The following is a 21,131-nucleotide window of genomic DNA, read 5'->3' on the forward strand; positions in this document are numbered from 1 at the left end:
GGCTCTGTTGGTAGAGCATGTGACTCTTGAGCTCAGAGTCCTGAGTTTAAGCCCCACATTGGGCGTGGCGCCTACTTAAAAAAAATGCAAACCTGTAAACTCCACAACAATCCTATGAGAAAGACATTGTCACTCCTGTTTTAGAGATGGGAGAATAGATTAACTTGTCCACAGTCACACAGCTAGTAAGTAGTAGAACTGGGATTCACACCTAAGTTTCTCAGCCCAGATTTCATTAAGGATTACTCAAATGAGCTCTAAGTGAGAATCCTGCCATATCATTTTTGATAACTAAGTTATGTCATATAAAATAAACCTAAAAATCCAGTTCATTCACTGAATAAAGTGAAATCTTGTCATATTTCAACTATCGGTTGAAACCTCTCCAAGGAGGAGAAAGAGAAGAAAAAGCAAGAAAATGGAGAGGAGGAGAAAGAAAAAAAGACAGGGAAGAAAGATGAGGCCAGAGAACTGGAGGAAGTCTGATTTGACAGGAAGAACTTGGGTTTCACTTCTAGTTCTTTAATCTGCTGGTTTTATTACCTTGGGCAAGCTGACCCCTCAAGAGTCTTAGTTTCCTGAAAACGAGGGTACTTCTGATTGTATGATATAATACTATAATACAATTGCTGTCTGTCTCCCCCACTAGGCTGTCACTGCCACAAAGGGTGAAGGCTACATCTATTTTGGCTCATTGTATTAAGTTCTTATCTGACATGATCTGGAGGACAGTTGGCTAGAGCAAATCCTTTTTATTTATTTTTTATTACTATTTTTTTTAGTTTTTAGAGAGAGACAGCACGTGTGCGTGGTGGAGAGGGGCAGAGGGAGAGTGAGAATCCCAAGCAGACTCCACACTCAGTGTGGAGCCCAATGTGGGGTTTGATACCGTGACCTTGGGACCATAACCTGAGCCAAAATCAAGAGTCAGGTGCTCAACTGACTGAGCCACCCAGGTGCCCCCAAAACAATCCTTTTTAGAAGAAGAGACATTAACCATTCTGTTTTAAGTGAAATGTACTCGTTCATCTATCTTTCCTTTGGGCTTTTCCTTTGAGTATGGGCCCACGGGTGGAAGTGCTATGCCATCATTCTCGTGAGGACAGTATCCATATTACATGATCTACAGTTTCTACTGTCAGTTATAGAGAGAACTACAGTTATTTATAAGGCAATCTGAGTACACAATAGCTTTAGGCTTTTATGAATTTCCCCCAAAACATTTATAGTTCTCATTGCATCAGATCTGATAATATTTTTTTATACCTTACCTTTGTCAGATCTTTATAAAGCATTCAACTTAGTTTTCACAGAAACAACTTTCATCTCACCCTTACAGTTCCTAAGTACTTTTTTTAAGTTTGTTTATTTATTTAGAGAGAGACAGAGACAGCAAGAGTTGGGGAGGGGTAGAGAGAGAGACAGAATCCCAACCGGGCTCCATGCCAGTGCAGAGCCCAACTGAGCCACCCAGGTGCCCTGTAAATGTTCTCATTAAAATAACCATTGCAGGGGCGCCTGGGTGGCGCAGTCGGTTAAGCGTCCGACTTCAGCCAGGTCATGATCTCGCGGTCCGTGAGTTCGAGCCCCGCATCGGGCTCTGGGCTGATGGCTCAGAGCCTGGAGCCTGTTTCGATTCTGTGTCTCCCTCTCTCTCTGCCCCTCCCCTGTTCATGCTCTGTCTCTCTCTGTCCCAAAAATAAAAATAAACGTTGAAAAAAAAATTTAAAAAAATAAATAAATAAAAAAAATAAAATAAAATAACCATTGCAGCTGACATTAACAGATCTGAAATAAAAAGTGCTAACTCCTGGTAAGGATACAACTTATGCCAGCAGAGAAGCACAGGTATCCCCCAGGGTAGCCACTGGTCAGGAGCATACAGCATGCCATATGCATAAGAGAGTATGTTTTAGGAGAGCCTGGCAGGCTCAGTCTGTGGAACATGTGACTCTTGACCTCAGGGTTGTGAGTCTGAGCCCCACGTTGGGTATAGAGATTACTTAAAAAATTAAAAATAAAAAAAAAAAAAGAGAGAAAAGTATGTTTTAGAGGAACTCTGTTACAAGGCCTCCTATATCGTATCTCCAGTATTTACCACAGTGCCTGACACATTAGCAGGCAAGCAACACATATTTATGGAGTGAGTAGTATCTACCACACAAGGCTGGTGTGAGACCTGAACAAGCAAAAGCCATATAATGTTTGCATACCTTGGAATGTGGTAAATGTTAGTGCCTTTTCCTTTCTGACTATTTGAGACATTTTATTTACTTGTATCCAGTTTCATTCAAAAAGAATTTGAGAGTTGTAAGATGTTTACTGAGGTTTCTTCTTTAAAAAAAAATTTTTTTTAAAAATGTTTAGACAGAGAGAGCATGAGCAGAGGAGGGGGAGAGAGAGAGAGGGAGACACAGAATCCGAGGCAGGCCCCAGGCTCTGAACTGTCATCACAGAGCCTGACGTGGGGCTCAAACTCATGAGCTGTGAGATCACGACCTGAGCCAAAGTCAGATGCCCAACCAAGTGAGCCAGCCAGGCACCGCTCTTCTTTTTAAATTACTCATTCATTTTTTTAATGTTTATTTTTGAGAGACAGAGAGAGACAGAGACAGAGACAGAGCATGAGTCGGGGAGGGGCAGAGAGAGAGGAAGACAGAATCCAAAGGAGGCTCCAGGCAACAAACTCTGAGCTGTCAGCACAGAGCCCAACTGGGGGCTCAAATTCAAACCGTGAGATCGTGACCTGAACCGAAGTTAGACACTTAACCAACTGAGCCACCCAGGCACCCCTTAAATTACTCAATTAAAAAGAGTGGTTTGAGCCAGTCACTTTTCTAGACACTAGAGACACACAAGGAGAACGGTCCTGCACTGTAAGGAGCTCACCATCTTGCTTATCCTTCAAACATAACTTAGCAACAAAACCCTGAAACAGAAGAGGAATTATATAAAGAAGACATCAAGCAGTTTGACTGGCAAGGCTTTTCGCAGTATAGATTTCATTAAAAAAAAAAAAAAAAAAAAAAAGAGGCCATGTAGTCTAAGTGTTTCTACAGAGCTAATAAAGGATGTACCTGTGGGGCACCTGGGTGGCTCAGTTGGTTAAGCATCAGACTCTTGAGATCAGCTCAGGTCGTGATCTCTTGGTTGTGAGATCAAGCCCCTCATTGGGCTCTGCAATGAGCCTGAAGCCTACTTGGGATTCTCTCTCTCCCTCTTTCTCTACCTCTCCCACGTTTGCACATATGCACACATGCACACACATGCCCTCTCTCTCTCTCTCTCTCTCTCTCTCTCAAAATAAATATTTTAAAAAAGGATATACCTGTGTTAAAATAACACGGGTATTCCTCTCTAACCTGTAAAACAGGGCACAGATAAGAAAACATTTACCAATCAAGTGAATTTTATAGCTGATGTAAAAAGCTTATAACCACACCAAAGAACAAAACCTCTCATCAGTAGCCCCTTATATTTTTTCAAGTAAAAAAAAAGATAAGATTTTTAATCATTAATTTTAATTCTTGCAATGTCACAGAGAAAAGGTCATTTTGCCTTCGACATCCAGTGTAATAAGGCGTACTGCAATACGTAGAACATAAAGCTATGTGAGATTTCACTTTGGTTTTGGAGATCTAATCCTGTCATAGCATTGGCTGTGTGAACCTGCTGTATAAAAAATTATGATGCCCTTTCAGAAACAGGGAAAAGTTGCCCAGGGCAAACAATTGTGAATATCCTATTATGTTCTGCTCTCTAATTCCCAGTGATGCTCTTATGATCATCTCTTAGAGAGATGATTTGTAGTGGAAACATAAAAGGCAGACTCTTACATGTCCTGCCTCCATGTGATGTTGTTCCGGCTGATATTTGAATAAATGTACTTACTGCCGATTGAACTTCAGTAAATCTGCATCCACCATGTCAGCTAGTGGCAGGTTAAACAAACAGAAAGAAGCTTGCATGATCACCCTAGAAACGATTTTAAAATATACGTATAAAATACACATATAACTAGGAGGCACAGATTTTCTTTTAAAAAACCAAACATCAAATGAAAGTTGAAATTTTGTTTATAAGAAGGAAAAATGAAATAATGTACAGTTGACTCTTGATTAACACAGAGGTTCGGGGTGCTGACCCCCCGGGCAGTGGGAAATTCACATATACCTTATGCCTCCCCTCAAATTTAAGTACTAATAGCCTACTGTTGACCAGAAGCTTTACTGATAGCATAAACAGTTGATTAACACATATTTTGTATATTCTATGTATTATATAAAGTAAGCTAGAGAAAAGAAAGTGTTAATAAGAAAATCATCATGGGGCACGTGGGTGGCTTAGTTGATTAAGTGATCAACTATTGATTTCGGCTCAGGTCATGATTTCACGGTTCGTGAAACTGAGCCCCGCATTGATATCCATGTTGACATCGCAGAGCCTGCTTGGGATTTGGGATTTTCTCTCTGCCTCTCTCTGACTCTCCCCTGTTTGTTCATTCATTCTCTCTCTCTCTCTCTCTCTCTCTCTCTCTCTCTCTCAAAATAAATACATTTAAACAAAAAAAGAAAAGAAACACCAGGAAAGAGCCAGGCAAGAAATGGTGAAGAGCTTTCCAGACACAGAATGCTACATGTTAGATATGAGGTGCCTACACTACAAAGTATTCCTGTTTGGTGTGGAGTACAGAAGAACTAGAAGAGTGATATGAGGATGAAGAAGTAAACAGAGACTATATATGTCATATATGTCATATATATGACATCATTTTATGATATAAATCTTAAAAGCAGTAAGAAACTACTTAAGATCATTAAGGAATGACATGTTACTGTAGGAACAATGTGGACGAAGGTGTTGGGAGGACTGGAGACTAGAGACAAGGGAACCATATGGGAGGCCAGATACTACTCCAGGTGAGAGATGATGAGGACCTGAGCTAATGGAAGCAGAGAAGGGATGGATTCAGGACATATCAGGACTAATAACTGGTAGCCTATTGGACACAGGTGACAGAGAAGAACGAGAAGACCAAGACAAAGTCTCTGACTTGGACATCTAGACAGATGGTAGAGCTGTTTTCCAAGATGGGGGACAAAGGCAAAGAACAACAGGCAAAGAGAGAGAGAGCAAGCGGGGAAGGAGCAGAGGGAGAGGGAGAGTGAATCCTAAGCAGGCTCCATACCCATTGAGGAGCCCAATGCAGGCTCAATCTCACAAGCAAGAGATCATGACCTGAGCCAAAATCAAGCGTTAGACACTTAACCAACTGAGCCACCCAGGCGCCCCATGGGGTCAAATCTTTATTTGGCAGCAACATTTACTAAATGATGCACTTTAATAGGTTAAAAAGAGGAACATAACTTTACTACAAAATCTAATGTATGAAATCTCTCCAAAAAAGAAACTGTGAACATTCAGTTTGCCAGAAAGGTACAATGATTGCCTAGAAATGAATATTCAACACAGTTCAGATAAAAAATGTTTCACTGCTTGAAAGTGTGAATGGCAAGACCTAGTGTAATTTTGGGACTGGCATTTGGATTTACTTACATGATAATAGTGAGATAAAGAGCCAAAAGGTAATAGTATTGCTGTCCAAGAAGTGACATGACAATGGAGGCTGTTCCTTCTAGGTAGAAAGAAATTAAGATAATTTTATAGTAACCAAACTTCTTCAGCCAGGACTGACTGATAAGTACAAGGCACTGAAAAGGAAACAAAGAGACATCGTATTAAGATGGACCACCATTAATTATGCTTGCTCTTACTGGAGACAAAATAAATGTGCTCAGCAGAAAACACATTTGCTTCTGAACTATAATAGCAGCTGAAACACACAAGTAATACTGTCTATTGTGGCTAGAAATGTTGTGACCCGTGTATATCTGTTGAAAATTGACTAAGGATAGTAATATTCCATAATAACAAAGAAACAGCTATTATTTCCTTTAAAATGAACAAACCAGGAAATGGTTTCCTACATTTTTATTTTCACACTATTATGAAGAAATTTTACCAAAACCAACCATATGAAAGAATCCATTGCTTAGAAACAGTCAGCATTGCTTTATGGTGATGTGAAAGGTGCAACTAAAATCTACTATAAATCCAGATTTTAAAATTTGGGGTTGGGGCACCTGGGTGACTCCGTCGGTTAAGTGCCCAACTTCAGCTCACGTCATGATCTCATAGTTCATGAGTTCAAGCCCCATTTTGGGCTCTGTGCTAACAGCTCAGAGCCTGGAGCCTGCTTCAGATTCTGTGTCTCCTTCTCTCTCTGCCCCTCCCCTGTTCACTGTTCACTCTCTGTCTCTGTCTCTCTCTCAAAACTAAATAAACATTAAATTAATTAGTTAATTAAAACAAAATTTGGGGTTAAAGCCCAGAATTCACCTAGCACACAGTAGGTAAAACAAATATTTATTGAATAAGTGACTATACATTTCACTATTCTTACTGTAATCTATCTGAAATGTACTTTTTATACTAAAATCAAGTTTATGATTCTATCCACATTTCTTTGGGTTTTGTTTCCTGTCTTATCTTACAAATTTTATAATTCTAATAGATTCATGTTGAGGGCTCAGACTTACATTTTTTCTGTGCATTTCATGCTATCAGTGAAGAAGTTCATTGTTCTAGAGTGAAAAGTTTTTGCTAAATATACATATTACATTAACAAAGATAAGAAGATACTCTTTGTCTTCAATTAAAAAGTACATTGTTTAGCCCTGAAAAGTTTTCATTAACCAAATGTACATACATTACAATTACAAGAGAATTCTGAGTGATGCAAGTAGAATGCAAATGTGCTATAATAAACAAAAGGGTTCTTTCCCCTAACATTTTGGCTGACTTCTCTACTTTCAAGGAACAAGAACTCCTTTTCTGGATATTAAAAACAATGGGTCAGGGACTGATGTGATCCATGGCATTTCTTAGAGTTCTGTAAGAGTGAGTACATAGAACACCCCAGCAGTATAATATCATTATATTCCTCCACATAATGATAATATTCAATAATTTCAATATTTCAATAATATTTCGATAATTTCAATAAACAATATTGAATAATACTCAATATTTCTACATATTGAAATGAAGCTTCTTGTTCTCACCCTCCAACACATAAACATAAAATACAAGAAATTAATGATAACATAAGGAATATGTGGCAGAGTAGAAAGTGCAAAATTTTGAAATCAGATGTCCCTCGGTTTGAATTCCAGCTGTGCCACTGTGCCAGCTGTGTGGCCAAGGACAAGTTACTTTACCTAAGAAGCATTTCATCCAACTAACACTCTCTCTGTGTGTTTCTACCTCCCACTGTCTCTCGTTCTGTCTCTGACTTTCTCATCTATAGCACACACTCAACATATAAGGTACTCAATTGTTAGTTATGATGATGATGTCCAATATATAAAAAGATATGAGCCAATGATATAAATGATAAAAATGATGAAAGATACCACTTTTTCATTTATTAAAATAAAGTGTTCACAAACTGAGGATTTTGGCTCTCCATTCATGTTTATTGAGTAGGAGTTTGTGAATAGTGAATCTCAGCATGAATGTTGGCAACCTGTGCCAAAGAAGCCCAAATCAAAACAGATAAGGTCAGTGTGTGCTTGCGGTGAAAACTGAATAAATATTTGCTGCATGGAGTCTTAATAATAAGAGCTAACATTTCTAGAGTGTTTAGTTTGTGCCAGGAACCATTTTAAGTACTTTGTGTATTTACTTTGTGTATTTACTGAGGAAACTGAGACACAGAACTGTTGAGTAACTTGCCCAGGCTCACACAGCAAGAGACTCCCCTGTGGCAGACTCTATGCACTTAACCCATTTACTATCCTGCCTCTCTGATAGGAGTGGGATGTGGAATATCTCAGACCTGTTGTTGTTGCTGTTGTTATAATAGTAATGGTGATGATAAATATAATTATAGTTATTATTTATTAATAATAAATACAATAATTATCATTACAATTACTATTTTAGAGAGAGAGAGAGCACGAGCAGGGGAGAGGGGCAGAGGGAGAGAGAGAAAGAATCTTAAGCAGGATCCACGCTCAGCATGGAGCCTGACTCAGGGCTCAATCCCATGACCCTGAAATCTGACCTGAGCCAAAATCGAGTCGAACACTCAACTGACTGAGCCACCCAGACACCCTGTCACAGACCTATTAAAACAGTTATTAGAATGGAATACTACTTGGCAATGAGAAAGAATGAAATACGGCCTTTTGTAGCAACGTAGATGGAACTGGAGAGTGTTATGCTAAGTGAAATAAGTCATGCAGAGAAAGACAGATACCATATATTTTCACTCTTATGTGTATCGTGAGAAACTTAACTGAAGACCATGGGGGAGAGGAAGGGAAAAAAAAAAGAGAGAGGGAGAGAGTCAAACCAGAAGAGACTCTTAAAAACTGAGAACAAACTGAGGGTTGATGGGGGGTGGGAGGGAGGAGAGGGTGGGTGAGGGGTATTGAGGAGGGCACCTGTTGGGATGAGCGCTGGGTGTTGTATGGAAACCAATTTGACAATAAATTTTATATTAAAAAAAAAACAGTTGTTAGAATGAGCACTTGTTCATGCTTTTCTCCTTTCACTTACACAACTCCTCCAAAAGAAGGCCTCTGAAAAGACAGCCTGAGAAAATGTAAACATGGTGCTTATCCTTCATGACTATACCCAACAGTTAAAGTGACTTAGCCAAAAATAACAAATAAGCTATCATTTTTTTTTCCTTTTATTCCAATAATTTATGTGAGTGTCACTTGTCTGGAAATTAGGAATACACTTGAAGCAATTTTGGGCTTATAATGATTTTTTTTTTGTTAAGATCAACAGAAATTCATGTTAATGTTGAGGGTTTGAGAAAAAAGATTGTGGAAATCTTTTGACCATGTTCTCTTAAAATGTAATAGCCAAGATGAAGAAGTCATGGGTATAAAAGGTGCAGCATAGAGAATATAGCCAATGGTACTGTGATAGCATTGTATGGTGGCAGATGGTAGCCACACTTGCGGTGAGCAGAGCATAACATATAGAATAGACTTGTCCAATCACTACGTTGTACACCTGAAACCAATGTAACACTGTGTGTCAGCTATACTTCAATAAATAGTTTAAACTTTTGTAGCCAAGAGAGACTAGGAGAAAATACTTGCTGAACATACATCCAACAAAAGACTTGTATCTAGAGTATATAAAGAACTCATATAATTCAGTAATATGATAACAAACAGCTTGATTAAAACATAGGCAGGGGTGCCTGGGTGGCTCCAGTCAGTTAAGCGTCCGACTTCAGCTCAAGCCATGATTTCACTGTTCGTGAGTTGAAGCCCTGCGTCGGGCTCGCTGCTGTCAGTGCGGAGCCTGTTTTGGATGCTCTGTCTCCCTCTCTCTCTGCCCCTCACCTGAGTTGTCTTTCTCTCTCTCTCTCAGAAATAAACATTGAAAAAAATTTTTTAATAGGCAAAAGATCTGAACCACCTGAATTCAAAAAGCCAAATGGATGGCACATGAAAAGGTGCACTAATAATATCATTAGTAGTCATTAGGAAAATGTAAATCAAAACCATAATAAAATACTATTACACACATACTAGTATGACTAAAACTAAAAAGTCTGATCATAAACATTAGCAAGAATGTTGAACAACTGGAACACTTTTACACTACTGGTGGGAATGTAATCTGGAAAACACTTCAGCAGTGTTTTTATGTTTTTTAAACATTTTTTTTCTGGAAAGTTTTTTTTTTTTTTTAAGTTTTATTTAAGTGATCTCTACACCCAATATGGGGCTCCAACTTAAGTGGAGATCAAGAGTCCCACACTCTTCTAACTGAGCCAGCCAGGCACCCCAGTGTTTTTATTTTATTATTATTATTTTTTAAGGCAGGCTTCATGCCCAGTGCAGAGCCCAATGCAGGGCTTGAACTCACAACCCTGAGATCAAGACCTGAGCTTAGATCAAGAGTCAGATGCTTAACTGACTGAGCCACCCAGGAGCCCCTATTTTAGCAGTGTTTTTAAAAGTTAAAACACACGGGGCACCTGGATGGCTCAGTTGGTTGAGCATCCAACTTTGGCTCAGGTCATGATCTGGTGGTTCAATTACAGAACACTGATGTAATTTACCCCAACACAGCTATTTTTAAAAAGTAGATTTATATATGACATGGAAATTTCCATAACTTATTAAATTTAGAAAGCAGTATACAAAAAATTCATGGATGTTTCAATAGTGTATGAATCTTTACAGCAAATATGTATTACTTTTGTTAAAAAAAAATAAAGAAAAAAGTTGTTATGGTTTTCTCAGAAGCACAGTAGCCCTTCGTTCCATCAGAATTCAACCATCTGGCAATCTCTACCCAGAACATGTCTATGAGCTAAGAGGCAACAAAAAACATTTATGGGAATCACCAGAATAAAGCCACTAAATCCATGCACTTAATAAAGCTCATGTACTTTGTTCTGAAAGAGCCCCTTAAGTCTTCACTAAAAATCTATCTAAATATTTAGGAATAAATTTAACAAGGAAGGGGAAAATGCATCCTCTGAAAGCTACAAAACATTGTTGAAAGAAATTTTAAAAGATTGAAATAGATGGAAAATACTCTGTGTCAGAAGATTTAACATTGCTAAGATAGAAATACTACCCAAACTGATCTACAGATTCAGTGCAATCTCTATCAGCATCCAATCTGTCTTCTTTGTAGAAACTGACAGGCTGATTCTAACATTAACTTGGACTCCAAGAGACCCTGAATAGCCAAAGCAATCCTGAAGAGAAAAGGAAAGCTGGAGGCATCATGATTCAGGACTCCAAGCTGTATTACAAAGCTGTAGGCATCAAGACAGTATGGTACTGGCACAAAAACAGACACATAGATCAATGGAACCCAGATAAGGGCCCACAACTATATGATCAACTAATCTTTCACAAAGCAGAAAAGAATATCCAATGGAAAAAAGACAGTCTCTTCAACAAATGGTGTTGGGAAAACTGGACAGCAACATGCAGAATGAAACTCTACCACTTTCTTATACCACACACAAAAATAAATTCAAAATGGATGAAAGACCTAAATGTGAGACAAGAAACCATCAAAATCCTAGAGGATAAAACAGGCAGCAACCTCTTTGACCTCAGCTGGAGAAACTTCTTACTAGACATGTCACCAGAGGCAAGGGAAACAAAAGCAAAAATGAACTATTGGGACTTCGTCAAGATAAAAGCTTCTGCACAGTGAAGGAAACAATAAAAAAAAAAAAAAAAAAAAAAAAAGCTAAAAGGCAGCCTGTGGAACAGGAGGAGATATTTGCAAATGACATATCTGATAAATATATAATTTATCCAAAATATATAAAGAATTTATGAAATTCAACACCCAAAAAACAACCCTGTTAAGGAAATGGGCAGAACATAAAGAGACACTTTTCTAAAGAAGACATCCAGATAGCTAACAGACACATGAAAAGATGTTCAGCATCACTCATCATCAGGGAAATACAAATCAAAACCTCATGAGATACCACCTCACACCTGTCAGAATGGCTAAAATCAACAACTCAGGCAACAACAAGTGTTGGTGAGAGTGTGGAGAAAAGAAAATCCTCTTACACTGTTGGTGGGAATGCAAACCGTTGCAGCCACTCTGGAAAAGAGTATGGAGATTCCTCAAAAAGTTAAAGAAAGAACTACCCTACGACTCAGCAATTGCACTACTCGGTATTTACCCAAAGGATACAAAAATACAGATTCAGAGGGGTACATCTACCCCAATGTTTACAGCAGCATTTACCAACAATAGCCAAACTATGGAAAGAGCCTAAATGCCCATTGACTGATGAATGGATAAAGAAGATGTGGTGTGTGTGTGTGTGTGTGTGTGTGTGTGTGTGTGTGTGTGTGTAATTGAATGTTAGTCAGCCATTGAATGGAATGAAATCTTGCCATTTGCAACGACATGGATGGAGCCAGAGTGTATTATGCTAAGTGAACTAAGGCAGAGGAAGACAACTATCCTATGATTTCACTCATATGTGGAATTTAAGAAACAAAACAAATGAACACAGGGGAAGAGGGGAAAAGAGAAAAAAGAAAAGAGAGAGAAACTGTAAGAGACTCTTTATGATAGAGAACAAACTGAGAATTGATGGAGGGAGGAGGGTGGGGGTAGGCTAAATGAGTGATGGATATTAAGGAGGGCACTTGTGTGAACACTGGATATTAATATATCAGTGATAAATCACTAAATTCTTCTGAAAACAATATTACACTACATGTTAACTAACCATAATTTAAATAAAAATTAGAAAAAAAAGTAATAAAATTCATATGGATTTGCAAGGTACCCAGAATAGTCAAAACAATCTTTAAACTTTTTTTTTTAATTTTAGAAGGAGGGGAGGGGACAGAGGGCGAGAGAGAGGGAGAGGGAGAGGGGGAGAGAGAGAGAAAGAGAGAATCCAAAGCAGGCTTCAGTGCAGAGCCCAATGCGGGGCTCAATCCCATGACCCTGGGATCATGACCCTAGCTTAAATCAAGAGCTGGACACTCAACTGACTGAGCCGCTCAGGCGCTCCTATTTTGAGATAGGGAGAGAGAGAGAGAGAGAGCATGAGATGGGAAGAGGAGCAGAGTGAGAGAACAAATCTTAAGCAGGCTCCACTCAGCACAGAGCCCGACACCGGGCTTGATCCCATGACCTGGGAATCACGACTTGAGCTGAAATCAAGAGTAAGATGCTCAACCAACTGAGCCACCCAGGCACTCCATATCTACTCTTTATTTATTTGTTTGTTTGTTTTCTATTTTTTAATGTTTATTTATTTTTGAGAGAGAAAGAGCACAAGCTGGGGAGGGGCAGAGAGAGAGGGGGGAGACAGAATCTGAAGTAGGCTCCAGGCTCCTATCTGTCAGCACAGAGCATGACTTGGGGCTCGAACCTACAAGCTATGAGATCATGACCTGAGCCAAAGTGGGACGCTTAACCAGCTGAGCCACACAAGCGCTTCTCTACTCTTTTTATTTTTTTGTTAAAAAATTTTTTTAAACATTTATTCATTTTTGAGAGAGAGAGGCAGAGCACGAGCAGAGGAAGGACAGAGAGAGAGAGGGAGACACAGAGTCTGAAGCAGGCTCCAGGCTCTGAGCTGTCAGGCAGCACAGAGCCAGATGAGGGGCTCGAACTCACGCACCACGAGATCGTGACCTGAGCTGAAGTCGGACATTTAACCGGCTGAACTACCCAGGTACCCCAATTCTTTTTATTTTTAACATAAGAGTTTAACAAACTTTTTTCTACTTTGAGGAGATACTATAGGCAAGTACATGATTAAAAGTGGGAAGATATATATATATGTATATATATATATATATATATATATATATATATATATATATATATACACTATTTTATGTATTTTAGAATCTGATAAAACAGAGGTAGGAACCCAAACAGCTCCCCATCCTAGGTCATTGAATATAGGAGCAAACAGTTAGACAAACGTCAGACTGTCCTGAAGGAATAGCATCATTTCAATATACATACCCAGTACCAGGGACTATTCTGACAAGCCAAAAATGATACTCTATTTGGTATACTCTGCTAAGTAAACCATGTAAATACAGTACATTTTAGAGAGAGAATCTAAACATGCACAACTCTAAAAGCAGATGCCTCTGAACATCCCTTTTCTCATCTGTAAGGATAAGAAGAGTCTTTCCTTTGAAGGGGTTGTGAGGATTAGGTGAGGTAATGTATACAAGGTGCTTGGCATAGTTCATGGCACATGGTAAGCACCCAATGTGACTTTCCATTATTATGATGTATACAGTAACCAAACTATGACAAAGGCCTGGAGCTAATGGTGGAAAAGACAAATTGCATTCTGTAAAGTCTGCATAAGGAAGCATGTCAACACTTAAAATATTTTAGAACTATTTCTATCTAACATGGTTTAAATATTTTTGAAGCCAGATAAACATGTAAACAGTAAAAACTCATCTATCTAGAATGACTTATTCTCTAAATAATGAATTTTACTTATTTAATTATGAAAATAGGAATCATAGGCTACGTTAAGCCATATTTTGGGGTGACATATTTAGGTGAAAGAAAGCAATATGATTCATCAACTCTCTAAATGCTGTAAAAAAAACAAACAGCAGGCTGGTTTATTTTTTGAAGGAGGACATACCTTTTCCAGTAATGGTCATGAGCATGGAATTTTAATAATGCTTTGGAATTCTAGGACTCAGTCTTTTAGCCAAGTGTTTTGAAACCTGGCTTCAAGAATTCTTTTTTAAATAAAAAAAAATTATTTTAGAGAGGGAGAGAGACAGTGTGAGCTGGAGAGTGGGTGGGGCAGAGGGAGAGAGAGAGAGAATGGCAAGCAGACTCCATGCAAAGCGCGGAGCCCAACGCAGGGCTCCACGTGGGGCTTGATCCCATGATCCTGGGATTATGACCAGAGCCAAAATCAAAAGTCGGACACTGAACCAGCTGAGCCACTCAGGAGCCCCAAGAATTCTTGATCAAGTAACTTTCTTCCTTATAATGGTTACAGGAACGTTAACTGCCCCAGTAAAGCAAAACTGCCATTTATTTCCCTCCATATCTCTGCTAAGGTTTTTTTTTTTTTTTTAAATGGATGTTTATTTATTTATTTTTGAACGTTTATTTATTTTTGGGACAGAGAGAGACAGAGCATGAACGGGGGAGGGGCAGAGAGAGAGGGAGACACAGAATCGGAAACAGGCTCCAGGCTCTGAGCCATCAGCCCAGAGCCTGACGCGGGGCTCGAACTCACGGACCGCGAGATCGTGACCTGGCTGAAGTCGGACTCTTAACCGACTGCGCCACCCAGGCGCCCCTCTGCTAAGGTTTAAGTGAGAAAGTTCAGAAGAACAAAATTCAAAAGCTAAGATGTTTCAATTATCATGTCACTCAGCTCTCATTGGGTTCGCTTTTCTTTTTCCCTTTCACTTCTTATTTCCATTATGTTTCTACTGAAACATAATATCTGGGGCTCTGAATCTTTGGATCTCTTTTTTATTGAAGTACGTTTGACACACAATGTTACACTAGTTACAGGTGATTGGACAAGTCTGTATGTTATACTATGATCAGTGCCAGAGTAGCTACCATCTGCCACCATACCTTATTGCAGTATCATTGACTATATTCTCTTTGGGTCTCTTACGTGCATCATTTTGTCAAACTACTGACATAATCAGGCTTTTAATTTCCTCAGCCAGGTGAGAGTTAGACCTCTAATCCCCGTAGGAAGATAAAGGAAGAATCATCACATACCTGTGGGCAAATAAAGCCTGCCCCATACATGATGCTCCTTAGGAAAGAAGGAAGAACGTCCTCGGGAATGAGATTATCTGCAAAGATCATCATGAAGTTTTTGAAGAAAGTTAAATGGAAGACTTGGAAGAAACTCATTATCAGAAAAAGGCAAAAGTTTTTCTGGGTCAAGAGCTGTCTCATCAATGAGACGATAGAGGTCCAGGGGAGATCCTGTTCACTTTCGGAGAAGAGGTTTTCCTCGGGGCTTCTTTTCGGTCCAAAGTGACTCATGCGGTACATGCCAGTGTAAAGGCTGGCAGTGGCAAGAATGGCAATGAGCACAGTGAAGGCCTGAAAATTGAAGAAAATTTCCATGTTATCAGAGATGAGGCCACCAAAGAGGATGCTGGTGGATCCTACTAGTGATGCCACTTGGTTAATTTTAATAAACTGAAGCCGACTTTCATGTCTAGTGAAAATCTCTGCAAACAGCACACACTGGGCTTGCTGAACGAAGGTAAGCGTGCTATCAAAAGCACATAGCGATACCACCAGATGAAGTCCACTCAGCCAGTCACCTTCGTGATAGTATTTCCAAGGGAACCAAGGAAGCAGGAAGGCTATCGAATACAAAGGGGCACCATACAACACAGAACTATGACGACCGGAACAGCAGTCAGCCTGAGAGTTGTGAAAATACCCAGTCAGGTCATTAAGAGCATTCCAGATCATTAAAATCATCTAGGAGAAAAAACAAACAAACACAGGGATTATTTTAGTGTGGTTTATCCTGATGAAAATGACTCCTGAATTTTTATTTAATGTAAAGTAACCAAAACTATCCATAAAAAACAGAAAACAAAAAACAAAACAAAACAAACAAAAACAAAAACAAAAACCACCACCACACACACTCAAAACCCTCACTGCTTTCAGGACCAGCAGGGGGCATATATCCTATAGTATCAATAATAATAACAGCTCATGCTACTCCAAAAGCCAATGTGCATTCACTTTGTATTTAGGCATTGTACAAATACTTTCATGAATTAATTCATTAAATCCTTAAAATAATCCTATGAAGCAGGTACTGTTATTATTATCCCTACTTTACAATGAAGAAACTGATGGCCAGAGAAGTTAATCAATTTGCTTACCTGATAAACGACAGAGCCAGGGGCTGAGCCAAGGCAGATGACCCCAGAATCTGTGCTTTCAATCATTACGTTAGACTGCTTCCCCACAAGGCACTCAGGGCCATGCCTCTGCAGGGAATGATGGCCCGTATATATACCATGGCATAGTTTTACATAATTTCATTAGGAAAAGTTAAAATACCAATGTTTGCCATTGCAAAATGCCAAAAACACTAATTAAGTCAAGTATGTTGTTGTTGGTAACAAAGGAGTAACATTATAAAATATAAAGGTTTTTAAGGCCATTAACTTTATCCACCCTGACCACATAATTGGTAATGAGTTACAGCATAATTTGTGATTACCATGGACCTTTCCAAGACACAGTGTCTTAATAATAATTCTAATTGTCCTGTATAAGTGAATTTTCCAAATAACCAAAGCTTACCCTTTAAACTCTAAAGCTTTAAGGTTTTAAGTGGCAATCTTTTAATAATTTCTTTGCCCTCAAGCAGAGGATCTTGGACATGGATAACCTTTTCTTAAAAACTCTTCCAGCTGTGTGAAGAATTAGCTCTTTGGAACATTACAATAACATATAACTATGGGGAAAGAGAAACTGTCCTAGGTGAACAGATAATAAGGGCTCCATCTCACCTGGGCTTGGTAAAAAGCCACTTCTGAAATCTTGTACAGATGTAAAAACAGCTTCACGTAGTAGAAACTGAAGACAGAATTTAGCATTTCAGTCCCTAATGTTATCATAGCATATGCCCAAGCAATGGGTTTGATACTTAAAAGCGTCATTTTCCACGCAAAGGAATTCTTCCTCCTTTTGTTTTTAAAAAAAAAGGATAATGGTTAAAATCCACTATTTGCATATAATAGCTGATGGGTGGCAAAATTCCTCTGAACACTAGCTTAATTTTAATTAAGAATCCCAAACCACTAGCTGTGCATATGTCATCAGATTTAACACTTAACTTTCTTATCCATTCACTCAACCTTTTTTGAGAAGTTGACAGGAACCCTAATTTGCATAGAGTGTGACTCTGCTTCAATATATATATATATATATATATATATATATATATATATATACACACACACACACACAATATATATACTGAGTACAATATATATACACAATATATATTCAGTACAATATATACATATATGCACAATATATATTGAATGAATATATATTCATATATAGCCATATATATATATATGGCTTGAACCTATGACCCCAAGATCAAGAGTCACATGCTCTTCCAATTGAGCCAGCCAGGCTCATGCCAGTGAACATATTTTTATGAACTCTTCCAAGTTATCCAAGTGAGATTTATCCATGAGTTTGGGTATGCTTAATTGGAAGCCAGAGGGATGTGTTTATGTCATTATTATCCTTCCTACTTAGGAGGGTGCAACAGAAAAGGAATGATGAGGTGACATCCTTTAGCTAAAGTCAGAAGGAATAGAACCCTTCATCTTAATATAAAGCTGACCATTCAGTGGTTACAGACTTGCATTGGAATATTTATGCTTGGTCTTCTCCTGACAGACTATATAACTTTGGCCCAAAGGACATATCTAAGATGGCTATAGAAATAACACATTCTGGGGGTGCCTGCGTGGCTCAGTCGATTGAGGGTCTGACTCCGGCTCAGGTCATGATCTCATGGTTTGTGGGTTCAAGCCCTGCGTGGGCTCTGTGCTGACAGCCTGGAGCCTGCTTCGGATTCTGTGTCTCCCTGCCTCTCTGCCCCTCCCCACCCGTGCTCACTCTCTCTCTCTCTCTGTCTCTCTCTGTCTCTCAAAAATAAATGAATGTAAAAAAATTTTTTTTAAGGGATTATTAAACCCATATGCAGACCAAGCATTGTCTATAGACTGAATAAAGAATATTTTGCTCATATGTGCACTAGTATTCTTTAAATGTTTCTGCTGTAACGATTCCACCTGAAGTTTTTTGTTGTTGTCATTATGCAGTGCTCAAACACTTGAAAAGTACAAGTACTATTACGCGGAGGTCAGCCAACATTTTTGGCTTTAAACACAATTTTCGGATTTGAAAAAACTGGGAACTACTGCGAAGACCCCACTCTAGGGAGTTACTTTTGGCCTAAGTGAGAATGAAGATTGAAGGCCAAAACAAGGCAGTCAGTTGAACCAAAAGCCAAGATACAAATTTAGCCCACCAAAATGTAGGCACTCTTCTTTTTCTTAGTTTTATTTCAGGCATGCCGAAACAAGAAGCTTGCCACGCAATCTACGCTGATCTATCATTAAGTCAGAAGGTGGGTATTTATAAACCGAGAATTTTGCAAAGGGTCATAAACTCGCTGAGTTAAAATTTTTTAAAAAGATTTCGAGTTAAGCACCCATCCTGTCTGAAACGTGTGAATATAAGGTTTTAATAACATTATGAAAAAGTCTTATAACCTGAACGTCTCTTTGTTTCTATATGCTAACCTCTGTATCGTTCCAATTTTAGTCTACGTGCTGCCGAAGTGAGCCCTCTTTGTTTATGTATACTGACAGAAGGAAGTAAAATCCCTTATTTTCATTTGCAAAAGGAAGCATCAATGTTTTGCTTTAGACTATTTTCATCATAGTAAATACTTGTTTCAGTAAGTATCAAACTGAAAATCACTTAGAATTTTTTTTAAAGCCAACACTACTCTCTAAAAACTCTCCTTACCTGACTTTACTATAGCAACAAAACACAAAGAAGAATATTATATCTTTCTGAGCAGCAACAAAAGACTTCTGACACTGGTTCTTCTTTAGCACAAAACGTTTTATACAGAAGAGTTTAAGTGGCAAAATAGGGGGGTGTATGATATACCCATTAATTATTAAATGAAAACCCAAAACCCTCCTTTTAGAATCACCCTGGGTTGTTATTCACTAACCTACTACTAAACCAAGTAATATTAATGTCACTGAAGAGGTGTTCATGATTGCTTCTATGTTTTGACTAAGTAGACTGTATGAGAATGATGGAGACCCCTCCAAAGCATGGCTTCAAACAGTGAAAGCTAACATCTCTTTTTCATTGCAATTTTTGTGCAAGATTTCCCAGGGGGAAGAAAAAGTTTCCCCGAAAGGTTTTCTTAGAAAGAACCCACTAATCCCAAAGACAGTCTGTTGTGGGTTTGGGTTTTTTGTTTTTGTTTTTTTTTTTTTTTTTTGTTTGTTTGTTTTTTTGCCATTTTAAATTATCAGTAACTTTAATTCTCCATATCTTTCTCTTTGTTTTTTGTTTTTGAAGGAGAATGTGAAAGAACGTTTCAATACACTGTCCAATTTGATATGGAGTCAAATGAGTTATTTGCCATGGAGAAAAAAGCTAGCACTTTCAATCTTGCGGATCAGTGACTATGGAAGATGAGTCCCTTGAAGGTCAGATGCCTGATTCTAGCCCTCAGCTTCCACAAACCACAGTCAGCAAATCCTAAATCCAATCATCTCTTTCCAAAGAGCTCTATTTGTAGTGACTTACTTTTAGATTAAGATAGTTGGCTTTAAATTATTTTCTTTTGGCTCTGGACTCTACCTGAATTTTGACAATTAGGGCAGTAAAGGCTCTCAGGTAACCTAAATTTCTTCTTTTTTTAACCTAGCAATAAAAGTAATCAGTAACATTTTGCCTTTTGGTATATCTGGATTCAGAAGAGAAGGATTTGTGAGTTTACCATTCCTCTTTTATTACTTTCTAACACCATTATTCCTTCTGCATTTATTGGTTGGCATTCTACTATAAGAGAGAGAGCACTGCTGTCCTCTATCAGTTGTTATCTTTACCTTTACATCAATGTCGAGAACATTGACCTTCTGGTCTGTGCCCTATGTAGGAGTTTCTGGGTTTTGCCTGCACGATGATGGTAAAAGCCGCACCCCAGGAGCAACAGTGTTTCTTAACTCTGTGGAGAACGAAGTTCACTGCCTTGCTGGCCATCACGTGCTAGGGCTGCATTTCCCTCCAGGTGCAATGTCATGACCCCGGGTGCTTAACTGGCGGTCTATGAATCTTTTAAAAGTCGTATACAAAAGTGCTTGTAACTTTTTTTTTTAAGGAGATACCTTCAAGCTCACCCCTTTTCTGCCCCAGATACTCAAGTGGATCCGGGGCCCTCTGTTTCAGGGGAAGTAAGTACAACTCTCAGCGGGTTGAAGGTGAGAGTTCAGTTAATCAAGGAGAAGACAGCTAACAGCTGTCGACCGACCCTTAATTTCCCCAGATCGAGAAGAGCAAATCTGAGAGTCAAAAGGCCCCAAGGGCCAGCCGGGCAGCGGACCTCGGGCTCCCGGCACCCTTCGCGCCTCCGCTTGCACGAAGGGCGCCCCCACGACAACCGCCCACTGCTCTGAGGCCGGACTCCCGCCTCTCAAGCCCACGCAGCCTATCCACTGGTTAACTGGCCGGCTGGACACCCGCCACAGGAGCCGCTGATGTCGCCACCTCCACAACCAGCACCCGAAACACTGGCCCAGGAACGACCCTAAGCAGAAGGGAGGGCGGGGTCCTCGGCCGCACCCCTTCGCCTTTCCCCCGCCTTCTTTGTTTCTTCCGGAGTCGCCATTGGCTGCCTGCCCGCGAGACCGGGCGACCCGCGGGACAACGGTGAGACAGGATTGGGCGACGTCACTGCCGCTCGGCCAGCG

General features: G+C 39.3%; 1 protein-coding gene across 2 annotated transcripts in view; it reads right to left on the bottom strand.

Annotated features, from left to right (window-relative positions):
- The window catches only part of LOC123589287 (transmembrane protein 180-like), a 39,251-nt gene extending 18,270 nt beyond the window's left edge, over positions 1-20,981 (bottom strand). The window contains exons 1-5 of one of the 2 annotated variants that reach the window (XM_045461197.1): positions 20,869-20,981; positions 17,118-17,292; positions 15,343-16,065; positions 5,557-5,711; positions 3,892-3,975 (exon numbers count right to left, since the gene is read on the bottom strand). In XM_045461197.1, coding sequence (XP_045317153.1) covers positions 3,892-3,975; positions 5,557-5,711; positions 15,343-16,065; positions 17,118-17,267 — 1,112 coding nt within the window. In that variant the 5' untranslated portion in view covers positions 17,268-17,292; positions 20,869-20,981. Of the gene's footprint in view, positions 1-3,891; positions 3,976-5,556; positions 5,712-15,342; positions 16,066-17,117; positions 17,293-20,270; positions 20,362-20,868 lie in introns of those variants that run through there. The other variant, XM_045461198.1, reaches the window with a different exon arrangement.
- Between the last annotated feature and the right edge of the window lie 150 nt (positions 20,982-21,131).

The sequence above is a fragment of the Leopardus geoffroyi genome, chromosome E3, assembly GCF_018350155.1.
Source record: "Leopardus geoffroyi isolate Oge1 chromosome E3, O.geoffroyi_Oge1_pat1.0, whole genome shotgun sequence".
NCBI lineage: Eukaryota > Metazoa > Chordata > Mammalia > Carnivora > Felidae > Leopardus > Leopardus geoffroyi.